At 37.0% G+C, this 22,493-nt stretch overlaps 1 protein-coding gene across 1 annotated transcript; it reads left to right on the top strand.

Moving 5' to 3' along the window:
• Positions 1-491: 491 nt before the first annotated feature.
• On the top strand, positions 492-21,087 carry si:ch211-153b23.4 (uncharacterized protein LOC335392 homolog). Its single transcript, XM_039765856.1, has 9 exons — positions 492-590; positions 4,946-5,059; positions 5,312-6,991; positions 8,760-8,859; positions 9,122-9,270; positions 11,830-11,942; positions 13,632-13,721; positions 15,117-15,239; positions 19,727-21,087. The coding sequence occupies exons 1-9, from the start codon at positions 524-526 to the stop codon at positions 19,886-19,888; spliced, it is 2,598 nt and encodes an 865-aa protein (XP_039621790.1). The 5' UTR covers positions 492-523; the 3' UTR covers positions 19,889-21,087.
• Positions 21,088-22,493: the final 1,406 nt, after the last annotated feature.

Genomic DNA, 22,493 nt, shown 5'->3' with positions numbered 1-22,493 from the left:
CCTATGCCAATTGGGATAGGTTCCAGCACCCCGTGTGACCCTGTTCAGGAATAAGCAGGTTAGAAAGTGACTGACCCAAATATATATATTAAAATAAACTCAAAAATTTTTTTTTACTTGTAAGTGAATATACAGTATTAATTTACTTGATAAAAACCCAATTCATTCTTCTATCCATCTTCTAAACTTGCTTATCCAGAGCAGGGTTGTGGGGAAGTTGGAGCCTTTCCCTGCAGTACTGGGCACAAGGCAGGAATAATTCCTGGGCAGAGCACATCGCAGGGTGAACACACTAACACCCATTTATGCACACACTAGCATCTAAGTTTGTATTTATTTCTTCCTTGTTAACAAATGAAAAATGATCCATTTAATGCCTGGAATTGCACATGTTCCGTTTTTTTTTTATTTTTCCAGGATGTCTTGTGCATGACGTATCAGAGGGAAGTTGCCAGCTTGACTTACTTAAGGGACAGCGCACTGAAGTCGATCACAGGCGGAGGTGCACGCAGCACTCGGCAAGATGTCAGAGCCACAAGTGGTCATTGAGTCTCTTCACTTCTCTGTCGGCATTCTTGGTATAGCTGGAGGTAGGCATAGGGCGACTGTACGCTTGCAATCGCTCTTTTTAAGGAAGGAAAAGCGCATATGAACACCAAAGCAATGCAGTATTTCTAATGTATCACTTTAGTACAACGGATCGCTGGTTTCTTTCTTTCTTTTTCTTTCTTTTACTTGAGAACCTGCAATGTTTTCTATTTCTGTAAGGACGATAGTTTTTTGATGATTGTCTTATGAAACATTTGGCACTTTATCATTTGAAATCACAAAAATATTGCACCTTTCAGAGCAGTGAAGCTGTGTCTGGAGTTTGACAGCTCATACTTGCGCACTGCATCTTGACGTTTAAAAGCAAGCTGGCTGTTTAACCGTAAAGGGGCTTAAAAACAAGCTTTAAACATCTGATTTAACTGAGCTTGATAACTAGTTAATTATATACAACAAATTGGTGTATGTTTTAGCAAAAAATATATTAAAAATCCGCATTACGCGATTCCTTTAAAATATGATTGCCCTAAAGGTGTAGTAAATCTTAACGTTGTTATTGGAAGACGCATTTGAGGCTGCACTTATTCAGCTGTCATTTGTATTAAGTATTATTGATGACCTACTGATCGAGAAAAAGAGGAAACATTACTGTTAGTATCGACTCCGGGCTCCTGCGATCCTGACATGGAATTCAAAATGATTAACATATCATGACAAAAACACTTAAACAAGCTCCTCGTCACGGTATGCTGCGTTCAAGAAAGGAAAAACCCTGGACTGGACGCCAGTCCATTGCAGGGTCCACTTATTCTCACACGGGCAGTTTACTGTCGACAGTTAACTTCTCTGGCTTGACTTTCGGATACTGTAAAAAAAACAGGAAGTAAGTCCTGGCAGACACGGCGAAAGCACTCCGACTTTACACAGACAGCCACCAGACGCCAGGTTTGAACCCAGGATGTGTGAGGCTGCGCGCCCACCGCTGGACCACCGCACCGGCCACGAACTAAACACATATTAGCTAAAATGATACTGAGAGCAGGTCTAAAGATGTTTTTATCAGTTATATGCTTGTTACTTGTCATGTCCACTAGCATAATAATAATTTACATAATATTATGCCATACTTTTACTGAATAGGTTGAAATGCTATTTCTTCTAATGAGTTAAATACTAATTGTCAATGATATACAAATATTAACATTTGCATTACATTTTAATTGTTTGTTAAATCTTATAATCACTGTTTGAAAATTAGTATTTTTCCAGACTAAAAAGAGACTTCCATACTTTGCATACCCCAGAATTATAGTTAACATACATTTATCTTACCCAAGAACATGCATGATATTTCATTATATTTTCACAAACATTATATTTTTCTTGTTAAACTCACATACAATGTGTATTTATTATGTTAACAGAAGATCTACGTTCACAGGCAGGCAAGAAAAGGCAGAATGATAAATGGCTATATAAATGTTAGCATAAAGTGTTCACATTTAAACACCGGGGCCATTTTCTTTCTATTTGGTCACAACTGAAGTGTTAAGTGAATTCTCAGAATAAATGAATGCAGCTATGACAAGGGCTGAGTCAGCAAGCATCTGCAAAAAAAGAAAAACAGGTCAGTTAGATCCTACTGAAACATACAAAAAAGAAAGTAAGAAACACTTCACTACTTTGGTTGCAGTATATTGCTGCAAGAAAGACATAACTATAGAGTTAAAACAAATGATACATAATTAAAAGCACTAACTGAAAAAATGGAGTGAAACTATGATGAAGGAACATCTCTGATAGCAGTAGAAATTATGCAATGCAACACAAAGTCAACTGAATTTCTTATACTTCTATATAAAAATGGGTTTTGGAAGATAGAAGATTGAAGATAAATAGGAAGACAGAATATATGTGGTTTAGTGATGATCAGGATTCAGGGGTTAAGCAGCATGGAGAGCTACTGAAAAGAGCAGCTACATTTCTAGCATAAACTGAAGTGTCATGAGAAAGAACTTTGTATGTTTCCCAGTGAACCTTATGAGAGATTAGTCAAGAAATTGTGACAAGTTTCCACACACAGCATACAAAAGAAAAAAAAAAATAGCATAAACAAAGATTATTGGTCAGAAATACCAGAAAAAGGCAGAAGCAATCAACTTTGAGTATTAACATATAACTGTAAAATGCTCTCAATTGCAAGATGTTTTTCCTTGTTTAATAGGCACATGATTTTGATGCACAGTGGTGTGAATGTGTATGTAAACTGTTTTTTGTGATTAAAACAATAGAAAAGACAACAAGACCATTGTGTTCCCTATTCAGGAAGTTTCAGAGAGTCTTGCGGTTATTTTTCATTCGCCAGTATATTACTCTGCATATAACCTGTGATTATTTTCACCTTATTCTCAAGCAATAAATTGTTAATAATTTTCTTGCCATTGTACAGACATTTATCTACATGTCAACACAGAGGCCCCATCCACACTACTGCATTTTTGTTTAAAAATGCAAATGTTATTCTCCATTTTCACCTTTTGTCCACACTACCTTGGCATTTTAAATCCCTGAAAATGAGGACTTTTAAAAATCTCTCTCCAGATGCATATATACTTCTGAAAACACTGCACTGATATTGTTTTGTGGATGGGTGAAAGCACAGACTTTTGAAAACACACACACTAATCACACTCTGATTTCTTTGTACTGATTTTGTGGCCCTTCCCTGATTGGATTCTGCTCATTACAATGCATGCGTCATTTCCTGATTGGTCACTCTACACAGAAGAAAATCATATGTCAACATGGCAGAAACAGAGAAGTTGCATTCAATGGCGCTTGTTGTTTTGTTTACTTGTATGGTTGTAAAATGCATTTTATGCAGTATTAATGCTCAAAAGGCAAAATATTTACTGCTTGCTACATTTTTGCAATAGATCCCATGGCCGGTGGCATTACCCTTGATACACCCATGCCCACTTTAGCGTGTCATATGCATTTTCAGTCATTTTATTGTAGGCGGAAATATTTTCAAAAACAAGCTAGTGTGGATGTTTTCAAGTGAAACCGTAATAGTGCAATGTGTCCTGATACAACACAAAATAAAGATAAATAAAATAGAAATGTTAGGGATGTGGCATTTCAGAAGCTGAGAGAAAGTAAAATCAATCTTTAGATTGCTGCACATTTAAAAAAATCATATTTCATTAATTATTTTACAATTTGCACCTAGCTAACCTGATCATTTTAATTTAAAGAACTTATTCAGCCTCATAAGCTACATTCGAAGTTAGTTGCAACTTTCCTAGTTATTGTTTTCCAATTATTTTGATTCTTTTATGTTGAATATAATTTTAAATTATGTGCATGATTCGCAGACATGTGATGTAGCCTTCAAAGGAGTGTGCAGTGAGTAAACGAACATTGATACTCGGCTTACCGTGATGTCACGTTTCACTTTCCTGTACGTTTCTAATACCTCTAAACATGGCCTCTGCATTCTTCACAACAGTTTGACATTTCTGCTCCTGCAAGAGGCTGCTATATATCATTCTTTCACGTTTAAAAATCAACCTTGTTTAAACTGTAACATTGCAAAACAGAATGATACTAACTAAGGCATCAGACTTGCATATTTGTATTAGGTGTGAAATTCTGAAATGAAGAAGTATGTTGTATTATCAGACATAATGTCATGTGGTGGTCTAGCCAGTGGGTTGGTGTAAATATCAAAGAAGTGATTAAAGTTGCACAATAGACACAAAGACTCTTCACTGTAGACCAGGGAAGACATTACTGACGGAGGATATTGGTCAAGAAGAAGCATGAAGGTGAATGAAGCACCATTCAAGAAGCCCATATGAACCATATTAAGAGACTATGGGGCATGCCAAATGATAATCCAAAAGGTACTGAGCAAAGTGAGGACTGATTTGAAAACACAATTATTCAATAGAGTGTAACTGCAGTCTGTGACAACCATGACATCACTCACATTACTCCTGCAACATTCACTTGCGACACACCTAGCCAAGTTCATCATTCTCAACACACTCATTCCAAGGGGTACCTTGCATGATGTTCATCAGAAATTTCCTTACATTTGGCCTGCTGTAAAGGTGCCATTACTGAATTACAGTTAAGGTTAGTGCTGGGGAAGGGATATCGTACTCAGTGTTGATCTTTGTCCTTTCATCAATAATTTGACTTCTGATAATAATGACAATGTTGCCAGATGAGACAACAATGATCTTTCTCCACTTATCTGTTTCAGCTTATTTTACACATGACTCTTCAGGGCATATTGGTTAGGGACCAAGTGGAGACAATCTTGTATGTGGTTGTAGACTTGAAATATCAACAACCTGAAAGACTTCTTTATTTTTTTTCTTTTTAGGGTCCCTGCTATTACTAGTAAATGGCTACAGTCAATCTGCCACAGAACCCTTTATTCCGAAAACAGCTATGGGGATTATACTACTACTTATTTCTTCTCTCCTGGCCTACAGTGGTAATGAATCAAAATTATAATGGGGTTGTGTGGTTAAAGGCTTGCATACATATTGTAAGGGGTAATTATTTTCCTGCTAAAATTATGGCTTCACAATAATGAATTAATTCATTGTAAATTTAGTGTAATTAATTACATAATAACTAATGTTACATCTATTTACTGATATGATGTTTGAAATAAAGTTGAACTTGAAGTATTACACAAAAATGGGGTCTAAATATTGCTGTCATTTTTCTTTTTATCTCTTAGGTCTACGTCGAAGCTTGAGCCACTCGCCACTCTTTGTGTCACTGTGTCTCACCATCTCAGCTCTGTGGTGTGGTTCAGGATTAATCAGTGTCCTGGCAGGGGAGGGGATCTTGGTTGGTGAAACTATGTATCGGAATGCTATGGTTCCTGGTTTGGCTTCTTTCACTGTTGCTTTACTGGTTATTGGAGTGGTAGGGATTCTTCAAAGAGAAGTGGTTCTTTCCATCATTTCCTTTGCTGTGTGTCTGGCATGTGCACATGAGATTGTAGGCTTATATGTTCTGGGTTTTAGCCAGGTTGCAACAGCTGCCAACTACTTACTTGTGTGCCTCATTGGGGCATACTTTGGGTTTGGTCGTTTGCTCAATTATATCACTAAAGCAAAGATTACTCTACCTGGTACTGGTCTAACCAAGAAAAACAAACTTACTGCTGCACAGGCACAGGACAAAAATGATATGGTGATAATTGGCTTGGTGATGAACTTACTTTCTGCAAGTGTCTTTGCCTGTCGCTTGCTAGGTGTCATCTCCACTCTTTTCAAAGGTCAAGTCCCATGGCTGTGGGTGGCAGGATTGTATCAGCTAGGGGTCTGTGTCCTGTCATATCGTGCGTTTGACACCCTGTCTGCTACTTTTTATGGTTTTGCTTCAGTTTTGAAATTTGCTGAAGGTTATGCCCTCCTCCTGACCACCTGGTACCAAGTGCTTGATTTCCCTGTTGCCTTTCCTATTGTCTTCTCAATCCTCTTCTTTACACTGGCACTTTTCTGCACCCAGAAATGCCTGCTGGAAGGTTTCTATTTATTGTTCTATGTTTCTTACTGCATTTCCATTGCAGCCCAAAGTAATGGATTTTTCCAGGCAGGGGCACAAGGGGTTCAAGCAGCAATTTTTATTGCTTCTGCCTTTATGCTGTTCATCTACTTGCAAAATATGGCTTCACCTTGGAGGATTCCAACTGGAGATGGAGTAATAAAAGAACTGCTTGCCAGAACGAATACTCTCACATTAAGACAACACAACAAAGACTTCCATGCCCCCTACTTAGGATACTCAAAGTATGCAGATGCTGAAGTGCTTGGTTATGGCTGTAGTGTACTGGCTGCTTTTGCAATGATTGTCTCTTTGGGACCTGATGGCCCTTTGGGTGCCATGGTTCTTCCTTGGGTGGTGATGGCTGGTGGAGTTCTTCAGCTTCTATCTGGCTCGGTTGCATTTGCACGTGGCAAAACTTTGGAGAGCACTGCATTTATTTTGTATGGCATCATGTGGGTAGTATGGGGACTGACTAGGTATGGCGGACTCTATGGTGGTACTAGAGGGTTCAATGTGGCAGTGGGTATTATTTGCTTTATGCTGTTTAACTGCTTTGTGATTATTGGTACACTGTTCCTTAGCAAGGCATGGTTCACATATTCTTTGAGTTTTGAATTTATCTTGATCAGCTTCTTGCTTGATGCTATCAGTGCCTTACCTTTTGGATATGACATTGGTATTACAGTCATCTTTGGATTGGTCAGCTTTTACTGTTTTGTGGCCAACCTTTTCAACAGTAGTTTTGAAAATCCCAATTTGCCTCTTGGAGAACCTTTCATCAAGCTGAGTGGCTATGGAGGAGGAAGCAACAAGTGCCTTCATGTGCCTGCCCGGAAAGCCACATCAGTCCGAGCTATAGCAGGTAGTAACATATTTGAAATTTGAATGATGTGTTGAATAACTGATGTGTTATAATGCAAAGTTATGTAAAATCAAAATAACAAATCAAATAACAAAACATGTTGGGCTGCAGTGACAAAAATACTTCATCTTATAGTCATCATACCTCACATGAATTTGCTTTTTTACTGTGCTTGCTTGTTTCAGACATTGGTAAACTTGCAGCTTAGATTTAATCAATAGAGTTTTGCTCTTCTGGAAAAATAGTACTGATGATTTATGCCCCAGTTATAAAGTAAATGATTGGTTGTAGTGGACAATAATGAATGATGTCTTGCAATTAAATGCTATATAAGCTGCACTTATTATGAGGCCACACATCATTCATTATGGCTAATGTGCTGTGTCCAACAACAAGGGATGCACATCATAAAAGAAATATTCAAACAATATATTAGTAAGAAGGACCAAATAAAAAGTAGGGTTTGCAACAACAGTTGCCTTTATAACAACTTCAATCCTCCTTAAAATGCTGTCATACAATTTCCAAAGTGTGTGTAGTGGGCTAAGAGCACCATTTTCCAAGATAAAAAGCTTCCAGGTCTTTAAGGGATTAAATATGTAGAAATCTATTTTGGACTCTGTTCTCTAGAACTTTCTGTAAATGATGTTCAAAGCTGTTGATTGGAGAGGTCATGAAAGGCACTTAAGTTCTTGAAGCCACTTTTGAATTAATTTAGTTGCATGCATGATACATTATCAAGCTGAATGAGGGGAACATCATGAAGAAACAGTGCTTCCCCCTTAGGTTACATGTTGTCCTGTGAAATAGTTTCATATGTCCCAATGGCTTCTACAGAAGGGCTACCCATACTACTATGAAAAACACCATGTTTAACAATAAGCAACAATTGGCACTCATTAAAAAAAGAAATTAATAAGAATTAGAGTTATTAGAGTCATACTATTACTGTATTTGGTATATTGAGAAGCTAAGTGTCTCAGCCCTTTTATGTTTACACAGCAACTTGTTAGTGGGGATTGACCTGAACATGTTAGCCACTAGGCCACAGTGCCTATATGACACTAAAGTGTTTGCAATAGCTGTAGCCAAGTGTTATTAAAGATAATGTGTCTTATGTCTGTTTAGATACTTATGTATAATTTGGCCTCTGTGACCTTCATTGGTAGTACAAAATCAATGTATTTATCGGTTATTCATTTTCTGAACCTTTTCCATTGCTGTACCACAGAGGACAATCCCGCAGAGATTATTCTATTAACCTCAGACACAAGGCACACAGTAATCCAGTATGGGATGCTTGTCCATCACAGGAACACTCATCAACTTACACATCTAAATGTCTTTAGGATATGGAGGACACTGAACAATCCTGTGAAAATGCGACCTAGTCCAGACTGAGTATGCAAACTATTTACAGACAGTGGTTAGGATGGGGATGTGAAGACATTTTCGTTCATCTGTGGGCTAGTAACAGCAACCAGTGTGCTACCAGACCACTCTCTTTAATATCTTACACTATTTAATTTGATGGCTTTTTTGTTTTATTATTTTATTCTTATAAAAAATGATTATTACAATGGATATATATTTCAGAGTGCCAGCATGTCCAAAGTAGTAGATTTTTTTCCAATGCTACCTCAATATTTACAACCAGTGTTATTTTGCTTTTATAAAAAATCCAGCACTTATTACAATGAATATATTTTTCAAAATGCTAAGAATACAATTTAATTAGAAATTCCTACTGTCTTATTTTTTTATTCAGAAATCATGAAAAATGGTGGCACTTGTGGGATGCCTTCAGATACGGTGTATGTCCTAGTTGCTGCTTGTAACCGACCGGATGCAGTCGAAAAGGCTTATAGGTAAGTCACTGGAACATTTATGGCTTCATAACTTTGATGGCACCTGGGGAGATAATAGAGCTGCAATGAAAATATAATTGCTTCTGTCAAATTCATTACTTGGGAAAACACTGATTACCCTGCTGCGTAATGTTCAAAAATCCTTCTATATTATTAGCACCTCTGTAAGTCGATAGAATAATAACATGTTATTAGACAGCTTCTAAAGGACTTTCACAGCATTTAAATTAAAATTTCCTTTTTATGTTATTTCATCATTCAGTGCAAAGGTACATGCAGAAGACAGGCCCATGTCACTCTGGATATCTAGCATCAAGCAATTAGAACCTGTCAGGCACCTGATAAACCCAATCTTGTGGGACTTCATGGAAGCAGCATGGCCCTCCTCTATTAGTATGGTCATCCCTCGAGGTGAGGACTTACCTGACTTATTAACAATGTAGGAACTGATCATTAATAATCACCAATAAATGTAGGAATGAGTGAGATTTATTATGCCCACCCAGTGGGACAACAATATATGTTGGAAATTGAAAGATACAGTTTAACTTGGTTAATTAACTATCAGTCTTTCCTTCTGCAATAACGGTAATTAAATACTGTAAATAAATTATTTGCAAGGCTGTGACTTTATTTACCTTACCTTTCTCTGTTGTTGGAGCAGGTCTCTGGCTTTTAGACTTAACAGTATATCAAGGTAACTGAAGTCCACTTATGTTAAGAAACAGAATAATACACTCTGTTGATAAGTACAGGGATTATAGAAATATGATAACTGTACAGTTATATTGACATATAAGACAGACTAGATAGCTAAACATAGAGGGGATGGTTGTTTACTTGCTATTTTGAGTTCTAATTTGTCTCGGAACAGATAAATAGTTTTACAATACCAAGTCTTTAAAGATGATGTCTGATGTTGTGTGGCACTGTTGAATTGTTGCTTCTCCGTGTTGATGAGAAGGATACTTCTGGCATTCTTGGTATTCTGTGATGCCACTTTCTCAGCTTGTTTTCTGCTGTTAGGCCTTTTGCTGTGTTAACTACAACTTCATATGGAAAAAGAGTTGAGATGCTGAAATTTCCTTCTTGAAGTGATGGCTGTTTCGCAGCCTTTTCAGCTCCTTGGCCCACAGAATGGCTTGGCAGAGAGTTTGTCAATTTCTGATCCACAAAGAGAAAGAGATTGTCAGTTCTCAGCTCCCCAAAACAGAGAATGGCTCTATCCGCTTTTACTTTCAAGAAGTTTTTAATCATTTTGGAGAGTTTCCACTCACTGAGAGAATCCCAGGTGATGTACACCTTTGTTATCAGATGAAGTCCAGGCAGATCCTGGTACAACCCAAAGTTCAGTCACTTTGTTTGGAATGTAAATGGAGGTTTTGTGCAGCTGGATGTCTGTTAAATCTAGTGCCTTAACAGGCCTGCTGTGCCACCAAAGCCAAGCAGAATGGGCAATGCCCACTGTGTACTACAATAAGTATCATGTGCAGTAAATGCAGCACAATACGTTTGTTTCAAAAATAGGAAGATGGAATATTTTAAACATTAAATTTGCTCAGGATTAAAAAAAAAACCTCATTAGGTCTGAATTTCTTGGAAGCCACCTTCAAATTTAGTAAGTTCTTTAAGGCAATGAAAGTTACTGACAACGAGAAAACATGAACTTCCATCTAAATAACACTCTAGTCTTGTCCGTGTAAAATGTGTGTTATCAGCATCAACAAAATATCAGAATAATGACTGTTTAAGCAGTGATTTCCAGCAATGTGTTATCGATATTACAAATCAATGATTTAATCATACAGCATAATATGCCCTGACTAGCAGTATATTTCCTCAGATGTAGGAAAATTCCATGTAAACAAAAATGTAATTGTAAATTTAACGTTATAGTCTGTTTAAGGCAAGATCTTTGTGTCCGTTCAAAACCAGTGACAGCACACACGTGCATAAAAAGAGACACTGAATGTTGAAAATGTGTAATAATGTGTGCTCAGCTAAAAAGGAAGATGCTTCTTGGTTTCAGAAAAATGTCAGTGGGGTCTCTCCTCTTTCAATCTATTTGTTTTAAGTAAAGACATGCAGCAAATAAACTTCATTCAGTATAATTTCCTATTTAAAATTGATTTGCCACAGAGCGTTCTACATTATGAAAGACAACATTTTTCCATATATCATAATTATTAATCATTCATATTAAAAGAAAAACTAACTGAAGAATCTCAACATTTAGTTGCTGGAAACAACCATATACACATTTTAAACAATTAAATTAGGAGATTTACTTCAAATTCAGAATCCCTTTAGAGCTTTCAATATTGGCCATCATGCCTCCAGAAAGCTTCTCAAGTTTATGTTTTGCTAAGTTATTGCATTAGATTGCCTTAAAACCAAGTATACAATATGTGAATCTTATAGACTTCAAAACAGGCTTCTCAATTGCTTATTTTTTGGGGGAGGTGGTGGCATAAAGCAAAATATCCTAGATAAAGGGTGGCATAGCACTGCTGCAAGGAAACAGAGCTCATGTCCAATGTCCCTCTATGGAGTTTGCATGTTCTCCCTGTGTGCACATGGGTTTCCACTGGGAGCTCCTCCTTTCTTCCTTTACAGTGACATAGGTGAACTGGTGTTGCTAATTTGGCCCTGGAGTGTGTGTTTGCCTTGCAATGGACTGGAACCCCGTCCAGAGATTATTCCTGCCTTGAGTCCTAGGATTGCTGGGATAGACTCCAACTATTCCATGACCTTGCCCTGGATATGTGGTTTAGGGAGATGAATGGACAGATCACATATAAATAATTCTCCAACAGTCATTTACAATTGTGAGGAAAAAAGCTATCTTTATCCGGAGAAATGTCTTTTTAGTTTGTGAATGGAGTAGACTCTGATAAGATTGATATGTATTTACAGATGAAATGCTCCCTAGATTATCTGAACATTATTTTATTCTTTCTTTGAATCTAGGTGAGTGGCTTGACTATTTTGGCTTGAAGCATGCAGCAAAATACATTGGAACTCCCCAGAGCATTGCCATTCGCAACCCAAACTGCACCGTCGCAACACACCTTATGGATTTGGTAGGCATTTTTCACTCTACACTCTCTTATTAACTAAAACATTGCTATAGCTATTCTACACTTTTTTACTTTTGTTTCTTCGTACGCATATACATTATGACTAAAGGCACAAGTATTACTTTGCGAGCGGAAACTGTTTCGATGACTGCAACCTGGAAGGATGTGTTTTAAAGTTCTCCTGCTAAACCACACTTCATTCTGCAGGCATGTTTATTTAAAGAGGAAAAAAAAGAGGATTTCCTTGTCAGTTCAGATTACACAATAAAATAAAAATGAATAGGTAGCGACAGGGAAAAATCTTGATCCCGGTTCTAGTTCTATAAAAAGTCCTTCAAAAAACAACACTATATAAGTACACAAAATGTATTTAACAAGGCAGCTTTAGGGTACAGTTCACATTTATTCAGTGATCAGAGTTAGGCTAACAATCCTTTGTTAGACAAAGGCTTACTAGTGTATGTCAAGAGAATATTTAGCATATACCAGATAATATGTTAATCTCTATTTATACAAAAGCCAAATACCACTGAGTCACTCATCACAAAATCTCCTTAACCATGAGGACCTGGGACTTGAAATTTGGAATGTAGGTTACTCTTGGCCCATAGGTGCTTGCTAAGAAATGGTTTTAAAAATTTCATGGTCCAAGTGTGAAATTTCTTATAGTTTTTTAGACCCGTTTGTATGTCTGTCTGCTTTTCACGAGAGAACTACTTAACGGATTTGGATCAGGATCATTTGCTTGAACATTCAGTTGAATTTTGCAACTTTCTCATTGCACTAAGTATCATAGTTCACAATTTATTATCGCGGATCCAAGAGAGACTCATTGGGTTGTTGAGAGGGGGGCGGGTCCCTCCTTACTCACGCATCTGCCTCAGGGCATAACCTTAACTCTGCTTAGTTAGCAAACGAGAGAACTACTTAAGAGATTTAGATCTTTTTTTCTTCAATAATTTGCTTGAACATTCCAGTTGATTTTGTGACTTCTCCCATTGTGCTAAGAATCATAGTTCACTTGCAGGAGCAAATATTCGCACTAATCTGAGACAGAGGCTGCGGGCCGAGGGTAGGGGGAAGAGTGACGTCAGGAGTAGAGAGCTGGGTGGGCCCTCCTCACTGTCCTGTTTCACTAATATGCGGGCAAAGCTGCAGGGGATGGCTAGTCTAATATAAATAGGTCCATATATGGGACATTAAATCAACGTGTATAAAGGTACATAGAGAAATACGTGATACTTCATTCCAAGCCAGGGTTAACCTTCATGGAGTGCATACTAAAAATGGTCATCCTAGACAAAAGTCAATATAACTGAAAAGCTTAACTTACTAAAATATTTCATAAAGGTTTTTCACTACAGTAGATAGTGCAAAGGTCTGTGATACAAATTGCATATTTTGTAGCTAGTAATCCACAAAGGGAGAAAATGAATCACATATCTTAAAATAGTTTTTTATTCCTAAGCTTTCAATAACCTAACAGGAGGCATTATCAGAGAAAAATGATTAGACCTCCTCTTGACCATGGGTGGTAGTACCTGCTTCAGATGAGCCACAGAGGCACATGCGTGACAATATATTTTTATTAGCTCCAGCTTTCATAAGATATAAATTTGACTGGTAAGCATTTTGGAAGCTTAGTTTAATTTTATATGTGTTTTTTTTTTTTTGTTTTGCTTTCACTCATAGGTCGGCCCCATTGCTGTGATGTCGGCAAATCCAACAGGTGAAGCAGACACCACACATCACAACCAGGTCTATGCTAGGCTTGGAAATAAGGTAAGTATTATGCAAGACAGGCTTTTAAATTAACAAAAATATAATGCTTAAAACAGAGACTGGATCCCTAGAAGAAGATCTACCCCTGCATTTAGAAAGTAGATTAGCACTCTTTTTCCTTTCCGAATAGCATAGCGGAGCACTGGCTCGTAGGGCTGCTTCAAAAGTTCAGGTTTACTGTGTCAAAATCTTGGCCAGGCAGCAGTCAGTGTAGAGTCTTCACATTCTTCCTGTGTCTGTGTGGAGCTTCTCCGGATCCCCATACTTCAGCCCACAGACATGAGATCTAGGCAGGCCAATCTATTTTGACATCAATAAAATAAGTGTAGATACAATACAGGTGTGTTCCACCTTAAAGGGACATCCCACTTTGGGTTGGATCCAGTCTTACTGGATCCATGGATGTACAGTTCAAGTTAAACTCCTCATGATCTTGCAATGGAATGAGCAGGATTAGAAAATCAATGGATTTTGAAATTAAGACTTGAATGAGTAAAAATGGCTGAAGCCTTTTAAATGCAGCACTTATAAAAATATTATACTGGTGAAAGCAATTTAGACTTTGTTTCATTAGGAACAATATATTGAGATAATGTTCTCTTCAAATGCAGTAACATTTCTAAAAAACACATTTTTGAAGACTACTGTTTACAAGCAGGTATTTTGATTTTGGCCAACTATGTGGTTTGGCTCAAACCTTAGCAAAGGACTTGCAAATCTGGGGAAGACAAAGACTTCGAAAAAAGGTGAAAAAGCCATCAGTGAAATGACCTGATATTATAGGAACATCTAGAAAGGCACCACTGCATTTTTGCGTTTTCTCATTTCAGGAGTTAATCGTACCTGGTCATTATCCTTTTGGATATGCTTACCAGTCTTTGAACTGGCTCTAAGTCTATTTAGAAGGGAGTCTAGAGTGTTATGCTAAGTGCTTGTCATGTTTTGATGGAAGTACCTGAAATATTTCCTACCAGTCCTAAAGTCCTGCCTGTACAATGATTTTAATAATGTTTTTTCTCCCATTTAACCACTCTTCAATGTTTTGTGAAGGTGTGAGTATGCAGGAAAGTATGTGAAAAAAATGTTGAAAGAAAAGAGTATATACATCTGAGAAGTAAAACTAGGGTGAATATGAGTCCCTGTCAAGATTGATGTAACAACTGAGCCCAGCCATGTTGTATTACATTGGTTTAACCTCCGTTTTCTGTGAAAACAATGCCACATATTAATTTCATTGGCTTTGGTTCTAAATAAATAGTAAATCAGGCCTCAAGTGATGACAAATAGACCATCTCAGCAGCTTAACCTTTAAAATGCAATGTTACAAAAGCTGAGATATTCAAAAAATATTAGACCTTGTTACTTTTGTTTGTATAATGTATTTTCCTTTCACAGGTGGATGGGGTTTTGTGTGATGGTCCTTCACCAGAAAATATCGCCTCTACTGTTGTTGATTGTACCAAAATACATACTGGCAACATAGGCTTCTTCCGAATTGGAATCTACCCTAGATCACAGGTATTTACACTTAAAATAACTGATCTGCCAATAATATATGATACAGTGTTTTGTACAAAATGCTAACTTACCCATACAACTGGGTTTGAAGTGTAAAATTAAGATAGGATATCAACAGAATGGGACAGTTCTCCATAGACAGACTATTTAAAAACTATTTATTTTATCCCTCAACCCCTATGATGATTTATTTTATTCTGCTTAAGGCTGGCACCATACTACAAAACACTTTGTACAATTTTGAGTCATAGCATTCTTTTATTTAATCTTTAGAAAATCAATGAGTTGTAGACACTTGCAGCATGGAGCATATGCAAGCAGTTGTGTAGTGTGACACCCTCATTAATTCAGTCATAGCACCTTACAATTCTCTGCAACCTCTTATGACAAAATCGATCTGGTTTGATTTTATCTTATGGAGTCGCTAGCTGCAGAGGGGGCACTTGTGTTTGAAGGCACTCAGCTAGAAAGACATACAATATCCACAAACTGTGAGGAACTTGAGTGACCGATAAAAAAGGAAGAAAAGAAATGCTGTGGACTGTGCAAATTTTGGAGTAAGCACAAATGTCTAATGTTAGGAGCTTTCAGACAGACTAAAACAAAAAAAAAGCCAAAGATTACGGCTGATTCCATTGTGCACCACATTGATTGCCTGCCAAAATGAGAACACATCACATAACATTAACAGTGCAAAATCAGTTTTGGAACCATGAAAAGAATCCCATAACCAGCCACTTTGAGAGATTCCTAGTCATACACTGTAATTTCATTTCATTTCATTTTGGAGAGGAAGTTGGAAGCATTGAAGACAGAAGATAGACAGTTGAAAATAAATGGGAAGAAGACAGACCATATGAGGGTTAATGGTGATCAATATTAAGCAGTTAGCCTACAGGAAGAGCAGGATATCTAGGATCAGTGGTATCCTAAGATGGAAAACTAGATGTACAGATAACCCATTGAGTGCAGTGTGGATGGTACAATGGGAAGAAGGTATCAGGAATATGGTGTGATCGAAGAATTAAGGCAAAAGTTAATGGTAAGCTTTTTAAGACAGTGGTAAGACCAGCAATGATTTATGGAGCTGAGACATTGGCAGTAAAGGGAGTGCAGGATAAGAAGTTAGATGTGGCAGAAATACATGTGTTGTGATGGATGTGTGGAGGTACAAAAAAGGAAATGAAGCAATCAGAGGTACAACATAAAGGGGGTTAAATATCTAAGAACATACCAGAAAGTAGATTGAAGTGGTTTGGACATGTGATGAGCGGAGACCATGAATATGTGGGCGAAAAAGAAATGGGATTGGGAGTACAGGGGGAAGAGAAACTGAGGAAGGCCAAATGAGATGTGGATGGATAAAGTAAAAGAAGGTCTGAAGGAAAAGGGCTTGACTGGACAGGAAGTGCAGGACTAAACTGTATGCAGAAAGTAGTTCAAGCTCATTGACCTCACATAGAAGTGAGAAAAAATGAAGAAGAAAAAGAAGATGAAGAAGATATTGTAATTTAACAATTGTAATCATTAAATCTGATATGCTGTCTGACTTTGAAATTGTGTTAGAGTACTGAATTGAAGTGCCAATAATTTTCCCACTGAGAAATATTAATAACAGCTCTCGACAAAAATCAGCTGTATAAGAAGTATCCACCCTCTTTGAACTTTTTTCTTTTTATTGAACTGCAACCTTAATTTCTAATAAGGCATTGTGACTTCTTTTAAATCAAAGTGAAATTTTATAGATTCTTCTATGTGGATTATTATTTTTTAAAAATCCCATAAAAAACAACTAATTAACCATTACATTGATCAGACATTTTGCAGGAGGTACATATGTCTTTTAGTACATGTCTATATCAGATATGCTCTTCTGGACAGTGCTTTTTTTACCCTTTTTTGTTTTCTTCAGCTTGCACTAAATGTTCATCCATAAAATGGATATTCTAATAATTCCCAGCACTCCTATAACAAGATGCAGAGGACAGAAAGATATGGAAAAAGATTATCTGTTGTGGCAAACCCTGACTGGAGCAGCCAAAAAAAGAAGAAGAAGATTCTTTTGTTAGTTTAAAAACACATACCTTAAAACAGGCAAAAAGAACAAAACACTCAAATATTTAAAAAAAAATCACACTTAGCTTGAGTTTCAGTGCAGACTTGTTCTGGAAAGCAGCATGTCATTAGCACAAGAGTCACTAGCACAACGGACTCTTTTTCCGTGAGTGAGGTCTTACCTTTTCACCAGTGTCCAAGTGGCTTGACTCCGAGGGGATGTAGATAGCCTGGATGGCTCCAATAATTCCAACAGGACAGCTCTCAGATGCTAACCATTGTGAGAGACAGACAGCCATCAAGCAGAAAGTTGTGGAAGCGTCACTCTTATGTTATTCAACTACGGTTACCGCAGATGGTTTATTTTTCATCTGTTTCTCTCTGTAACAGAATATTTTGGGAAGTTCTTGGTAACAGAAACAATTGTGAAGCTGACATTCAACTCTGTATTGTTTTTTGTTTATCTCTGGATGGTTACATTTCAAAATCTAAATTTCTCAGTACAAGCTAAGATACTTAAATGTGTAAAATATATAAATATACTGCTGCAAAAAAATTGAGGTATAACTGTATAGCTATTTAAAGCACGATTCAGCAGTAATGACATGCTGATCATTTATTATATTTATTGCACTTTGCCAAACAGCATTACAACAATCTGGCAAAAAGAGAGCAAGAGGACCAACAAGTCCAATGTGCATTAAGCTCTCTTCAGCAAGGTCACCAAGAATAAGAGAAGATGACTTATCAGCTTCACTGGTTCATTCTCATCATTAGGCATAGACCTAGTAACGAGATTCGTATTGCAGACATGCCATGCTGTAAGCCATTGTTGGACCCCTTTAATGGTCTCAGTGATAGAAACACATGCCTTATACAATAACCTGCCAGAGTGATGCAGAGCTAAAATTCAGAAAAATTGAAAGCAAAGAAATGAGAGAACTCTGTGAGTGATGATACAGGTTAAAATGGCCCTCACTCGACAAGTTTACAGTGTGTATACAGACGACCCCCGAAATTTGCGGGGGTTACGTTCCAGGAGCACCTGCGAATTGTGAAAAACCGCAAATTTTGGATGTGGTAAAAAGAAAAATGCCTATTTTTATAGTTTAAACCCTAAATATGCCCACAAAACACTTTAATTTCATTTCAAACTCAGCTTAATACATTAACCTAAAAAAAAGAATGTAAAGGTAAACCCGTATACTGTACTGCTGTCTCCCGCAGTTCTAAAATGTAAAATACCGATGTTACCCCTACATGTACTGTAATTTATGCAAGTTTGTTTTCGTTGGTATGTGCTGTCATTTTCTTTGGTATAAGTAGGGTAAATACGTAATAATTGAATTTAATTTAATTTAATAAAAATACAGTAAAATCTACAGGCACTCACCAATAATGAATGATATTGACTGAAGATGATGATGATGAATTAGCTGTGCAGTATGATGAAGATATGTAATGAAGATAATGACTGCACAGCAAAACAGAGGATTTACAGCTCCTTGGGTGGTATCTCTTCTTCAGGCGCTTAAGGAGGAGTTGTATCTTCTGATGGGTATTCTTCTGGTGGGGTTTCGTACTAGCTTTTCTTGATAGGTTTGAGGAACATTGTGATGGGAAGCTGCAGTCGTTGTTTGTTCATGGTAGTGAGGAGGGTTTTATATGTCTGAATGGCAGCATCGATGCCATTATTAACTTTGACAGCCCGAACCATATAGGGATTCCGTGCTTTGGTTCATTGCCAGAAGTCTTAGAAGGTGCAGGGCGTTTGGGAGGCTTCTTAGGGCTTTAAGAAGAACAAAAAGAAAAAACACGAGAACACTCAGTGAAACACTCGAGATAGCTACACACGGCAAACTGTTATGATGTGGGAATGCTGGGCTGCATCTGCTGGAGATGTATCACAGGGCAGCAGCAAGGAGAAATAAATAATGCTCTCGGATTGGCTACTGTCACCATCCCAACCCGTATTGCTTTGTGTTCTCTCTACAGTACAGTATTGCCTCAAAAAAAGCCATAAAAAATTGCTGAGGATATTTGTAGTTTCCACCAACAATTATTAGTTAGGTTCTAAGGAAAATTCCGTGAACGACTCAGGCAGCGAACTCTGAATCGCGACTTTGCGGGGGTCTGTTTTATCATGGTTTGCTTCTGATTCCCTACAGCAAGATTATCTCTCTTCTCCTTCTAAGCTGTTAAGGGTAAATGCTGCTATGTTAAATAAAGTATATCAAAAAAAGTAGGAGAATCCAGGGTTCAGACATGTTTTGTACTCTACAGGCCTAAAATACAGACCATTTAAACAATTGGATCTCAGAATGTTAGCTTTTCGTAAAATGTGCAGGCTATTGTAGCATCACTTTTACATTATTTGTTGAATTTAACATGTTTCTTTCTCTGTACACTTAATTTACCTCCTTGCCATGCAGGTGCTGCAGCTGTTTCAAAATGTCCTTAAGAAACACAAGAAAGGTGTCGACAACTTTGCCTTTATCTCAGATATCCCAGAGGAGACTGTCTCTCCTGCAGCATCTGATCAAAATAAGCAGAGTCTTCAAATAGTGTATGAAAGGGAAGACGAAGAAGAATAGAAAGTAAACAAAGACTCTACTATGTAACACACTTGGGAACGTGTTTCTACCTGTGTGCTATGCAATTGTGAGGAAAACAAAATGAAGTACTTGCTGCCTTAAAATAATGGCACCCTTGAAGAAGAGTCAAATCAGGCACCTACTGGGAACAAGCAAGAAGGCCTGGCTTCCATGCAGTATTTGTCACTGACTAGGCAAAATGAATCCTGTGACCTCCATGAATGCTTGCCACCTGCTCTGAACACCTGCTCTATAAGAAATAACTGTAAGCAAAATGCCCTGCGCATCATTCTATAATTGCACATAATCAGTAGTATAATAAACCTAAGACAATTTACCAAGAAAATTATGAGATGAACTGTAGCCAATAATTGTATGCCATTCAGTTGTCCTTTCTGTAAAAAAATATGTGGCAGCTAAGCTGAGTTCCCAGGTGCATCCGTGTTATCAGAAATTTAACACCAGATCTCTTCTTGTTTCAAAAATGAGACTTTTTATTTGCCAAATATCAAATTTGGCTGTATTTTTTCTGCAAGCATGTATTGTATTAGAGACATGTACAAAGATTGTCATACAAATGTGAATAATGTATAAAGCAATGTATGTTCATGTAAATACATTTTGTAAAATAGTCTATTGTGGTACACCTGTACTTACTGTATGTTAAGACTTTTTGTTATAAATATTAAACCCAATACTGTTTCCAAGTGTTATTTCTATAATGTTATGTAAGTCACTAAATGTTGCATGAAGGTGAAGTGTTTAGTGCTGCTGCCTCATAGTTTAAATATCCCAGGTTCAAGCCCAGGCCAGCTTACTGCCTGATTTAAGATTTTGCAGTTCTCTCGGTGTTCACCTTGGCTTTTCACAGTTGAATCCACTCTGCTCCAAACTGCCAAACATAGACATGTTAGTCAGGCTTGTTTCTAGCATCCTGTTTACCTGTAAAATGAATCATTTATTATCATGTCATGTATTTTGCACTACCTGCCATCTGCAATTTATGTTAATTAATGCAATGATAATGTAAGATTTTATTATTTTGTCCCAAACTCAGTGGAAAACAACGTAATGGTATTTGCTCTGTCTCTGAATGATGTCAACTCAAGTTGAAAAAAGTGATCGAAAAACAATAAGTTGAACGTTTATTTGCTCATAATATTAAATCTAACTTATTACTATTTTCTGTTTTTTAGTAACATTGTGTTTTTGGTGTATTTACATAATTCAGTGCTCATTGCAAAATTCATAAACCCTTAGCCATCAAAAATTTGTCACAACAAAATATTATCTCATAACATTTAATCACAACGTAACCCTCACCAGGAAAAACACAGATGGGGAGATGAGAAAGGATTACTTAATCAAAAATATTTTTGAAGATTTTATGGTATTGTTCCTCAGATCTCTTTCAACGGACTTGTGTTGAACATGATAAAATACTAAGATCTGTAATGAAAGAAATAAGAGTATACAGTAAAGAGGCCGAAAGATTATGTACAGCACTGAACAGAGAGATAAAATAACAACACTGAATAAACGAAGGTTTACAGTCTATAATATACAAAAAAAAAATCATTGCTGAGGTAATTGTATTCTAATATTCTATTTAAGTACAGGCTACTTACATTGGATGCAGTCAATTTACAAGAAACACTTTTGTTAGGGCTCTTAATAAAATGGCATCCGAACCCAGGCCACCATCCTAGTTCTGGTACCAGACTTCTGGTTGTTTGTGGTGTTAGTGAAAAAGTAGCATTACACTACAGTACTTTCAGAATGTACCATACACCATTTAAGTGAAAATAATACAGAGTAGGTGTTTGTTCCATAAGTATTCTCTACATGAAATGCATGCTTACAGAACGTGTGAACATCAAATTATAGCAAATTGCATTACTTTAAGAAAAATCACACTATAAATCATTAAACCAAATCAGGTTACATTCAATGTGCTCCAGTAATATTCAAAACTCTCTTCCCTACCTAACCAAACAAGACAAAGCAAAACTTGGATGAAGTATAACGCACATGCATCAGTCAGAGAAGCTAAAATGGCTAAAGGGCTTGCAGAAACTGAGAAAGTTCACAAATTACTATAAGGAATAATATTTGACAGGATTAATCAGGGGCTGAAAAATAAGGAAATTTTTCTATGGTTTTTACTTTTACATTTTCTCTTATTTTAGAGTACAAGGAATAATTTTCCCATGATAATCTGTTAACATTCTTCAAGTTAAGCAAAATTTGGCAATAAGCAAATAGTGTAGCACAGGGTATTATGATAGAGTATCCATTTCGCAGGAGAATTCTGGTGTTGATGCTTCTGTAACAGAGCTGCTTGAACAAGAATGTGATAACTGAAGTGAGTAGCGAAAAAAGAATAAGCAGGCACATGCTTTAAAGTGTCCCTGATAAGCACGTTGTACCTGTAAGAAGTCTAGAAAACTCTGTGAATTCATTAAGCTGCACATCAGAATTACAGGAGCATTCTTTTAATCAGTTTCTAACACATTCTGTTTATACTGCACATTTCAACAGCTAAAGTACCTGTACCTACAGCACAATAGTATACATCTCCTGAAACAATGGAAAACAGTATGGA

This window comes from Polypterus senegalus, chromosome 10 (assembly GCF_016835505.1).
Source record: "Polypterus senegalus isolate Bchr_013 chromosome 10, ASM1683550v1, whole genome shotgun sequence".
Taxonomy (NCBI): domain Eukaryota; kingdom Metazoa; phylum Chordata; class Cladistia; order Polypteriformes; family Polypteridae; genus Polypterus; species Polypterus senegalus.
The sequence above is the reverse complement of the archived record's forward strand: the minus strand, read 5'-3'. Positions and strand labels throughout refer to the sequence as shown.